The sequence below is a fragment of the Cannabis sativa genome, chromosome 5, assembly GCF_029168945.1.
Source record: "Cannabis sativa cultivar Pink pepper isolate KNU-18-1 chromosome 5, ASM2916894v1, whole genome shotgun sequence".
In the NCBI taxonomy this organism is placed as follows: domain Eukaryota; kingdom Viridiplantae; phylum Streptophyta; class Magnoliopsida; order Rosales; family Cannabaceae; genus Cannabis; species Cannabis sativa.
In genome coordinates this window covers 73299593-73302109 of record NC_083605.1, presented here as the reverse complement: position 1 = coordinate 73302109, position 2517 = coordinate 73299593, and the positions used below count along the sequence as shown (strand labels likewise).

Sequence of the window (2517 nt, the reverse complement as noted above, 5' to 3'; positions counted from 1 at the left end):
GTCAATATTATCACTTATAAGATTTCTTAAGTATAATATCTTTTTGGACAAAATAACAAATCACATATTATAAGAATATATATAACTTTCAAATTTGACTTTACAGAAACGTACAAATATATCGATTAGGTTTACCATTATATTATTTATATTATACGCGGCCATATATATATATATATATGTGGGAGACAAAGAAAAAGCAAAAGTGGGTTTACTGCAATGTGATATGTATAGTGGAGTTGTAAACTGTATGAGTTCAATGTACCAATTATACCACACCAACTTCTTCTTCATGGGATATCGATTGTATTGCATGTGCTTCAACCACTTTCTCCTCAGTGGAAATATGCCTTTCCACTCCAAACCCATCCCTATAAATACTCACCTACTCTTCTATCATTCTTACTCATTTCTTGTGCTTAGTTCTCTCCATAACATTTCCAATATGGCTAAACACAATAAGCTTCTAGGTTGTGCTTTCCTTTTCGTGCTAAGTATAGGCCTTTGCTCGGCAACTAGGGCTCTTCTCACCTATGGCGCAGGCCATGGTGCTGAGGGATATGGAGGTGTCGCCGTTGGAGGTTATGGTGGTGGTGGTGGTGGAGGTTCAGGCAGTGGTGGTGGTTATGCTGGTGTAGGAGAAGGTGGTGCTGCTGGTTATGGTAGCGGTGCTGGTAGTGGACAAGGTGGTGGTGCTGGATATGGAGGTGCTGGTGGTCATGGAGCTGGTGGAGGCGGTGGAAGTGGAGGTGGTGGCGGTGCTGCTCATGGTGGTGCTGGTGGTGCTGCTGGATATGGAAGTGGTGGAGGTCAAGGTAGTGGTGCAGGATATGGTGGTGGTGCTGCAGAGCATGGAGCTGCAGGTTATGGTGGTGGTGGAGGTGGTGGTAGTGGTGGTGGAGGCGGCGGTGGCATTGGATATGGTGATGACCACGGTGCAGGTTATGGAGGTGGTGCAGGAACTGGTGCAGGCGGTGGTTATGGAGGTGGTGGAGCTGGTGGTGCAGGTGGTGGTGGAGGCCATGGTGGCGGAGGCGGTGGTGGAGGTGGTTCTGGTGCTGGAGCTGGAGGAGCTCATGGAGGTGGATATGGTACTGGAGGAGGTGAAGGTGGTGGTTATGGTGGAGGAGCAGGAGAAGCTGGAGGTGCAGGCGGTGGAGGTGGTGGAGGCCATGGTGGTGGTGGCGGAGGTGGAGGAGGAACAGGTGCTGGTGCTGGAGGAGCTCATGGAGGAGGTTATGGTACTGGAGGAGGAGAAGGTGGTGGTGCTGGTGGTGGAGCTGGTGGATATGGTGGTGCAGGAGGTGGCGGTGGCGGTGGCTCTGGTGGAGGTGGTGGTGGCGGGTATGCTGCTGGAGGTGCACATGCAGGTGGTTATGGAGGTGGTAGCGGTGCAGGAGAAGGTGGCGGCCATGGTGGCTATGCTCCATGAAATTAGTATTTATATTTTTAATCGTTTAAAGAAGAGCTTGTTCTTACTCACTAAAACTATAAAAAATAATAGTACGAGTAAGAGAACTTTAATATTTTTATAAGTATTACGAATGCCAATTGTATGCTCTTAAATGTTGTATGTTCTTCTTTAGCAAAAAAAAGAAAAGAAAAAATGTTGTGTTTTCTTTATAATATGTTAATCGAGCATTCTTCTACATTATAAGTTTATAAAGTACGTAAAAAGTTGATCGACATAGATTTACACTCACTAAAATAAAGTGGGCAGTGAATAATAATAATAATAATATATATATTCAGTCAGTGTGCTAAATGCTAATATATATTTTAATCAATTAAATTTTTGTTTTATATATCAATCGTTGCATGTATCTTGCATGGTAATATTTAGTAATTAATACACTACTACATCTTTACTATAATACATGTAATACTTTTACTATGAGTCAAAAAGTTGTATTATTACTGTTACTATTTTTCTTTTTATTTTTTTACTGTAACAACAAAAGACACCAAAGAAACAAAGAAGCTGAAGAATAATAAAAGAGTTAATTACTATTCCTTAGGTGTCGTTTGGTTGGAGGTAATGAAATGGAATGGAATGGAAAGGAAACAATTTTCATTCTATTCCTTTGTTTAGTTGCATTTTAAAGTATTAGAATGACATTCCAATGGAATGCTCTTTCCACCATTTTGGTAGAATGACTATTCCATTTTAAAAAGAAATGAATGACCATTCCAATGTAACAAGAAAAAAAAATTAATTATTTTTTTATCAATTTTTTTTATGCATTTTAAATTTTATTCCATTCCATTCTCATTCCTATTCCCATTCTCATTCCTATTCCTATATTTTCATTCCTCCCAACTAAACGCCTCCTAAAGTCACATATATAAATCTGATGCATAGTAAAGTCAAATTCTAGCTACATACTTCATATGTGAAAACCTCTGACAAGTTTTGAGACCAACAAACCATAAAGGATTAACCAAAGTTTCTAAAAAACTCCACTTTTGAGAATATTACTCCAAATAGATAGAAAAGTATGAAAAGTTAATTTTACA

At 40.0% G+C, this 2517-nt stretch overlaps 1 protein-coding gene across 1 annotated transcript; it reads left to right on the top strand.

The window, feature by feature from the left end:
* Positions 1 to 387: 387 nt before the first annotated feature.
* LOC115718088 (glycine-rich cell wall structural protein 1.8-like) lies at positions 388 to 1628 on the top strand. Its single transcript, XM_061115964.1, has one exon. It carries the CDS (start codon positions 446 to 448, stop codon positions 1430 to 1432), a length of 987 nt encoding a protein of 328 aa, XP_060971947.1. The 5' UTR covers positions 388 to 445; the 3' UTR covers positions 1433 to 1628.
* Positions 1629 to 2517: the final 889 nt, after the last annotated feature.

Coding starts and splice junctions, on each gene's coding strand:
- LOC115718088 (XM_061115964.1), top strand. CDS start 446: ATGGCTAAACACAATAAGCTTCTAGGTTGTGCTTTCCTTTTCGTGCTA.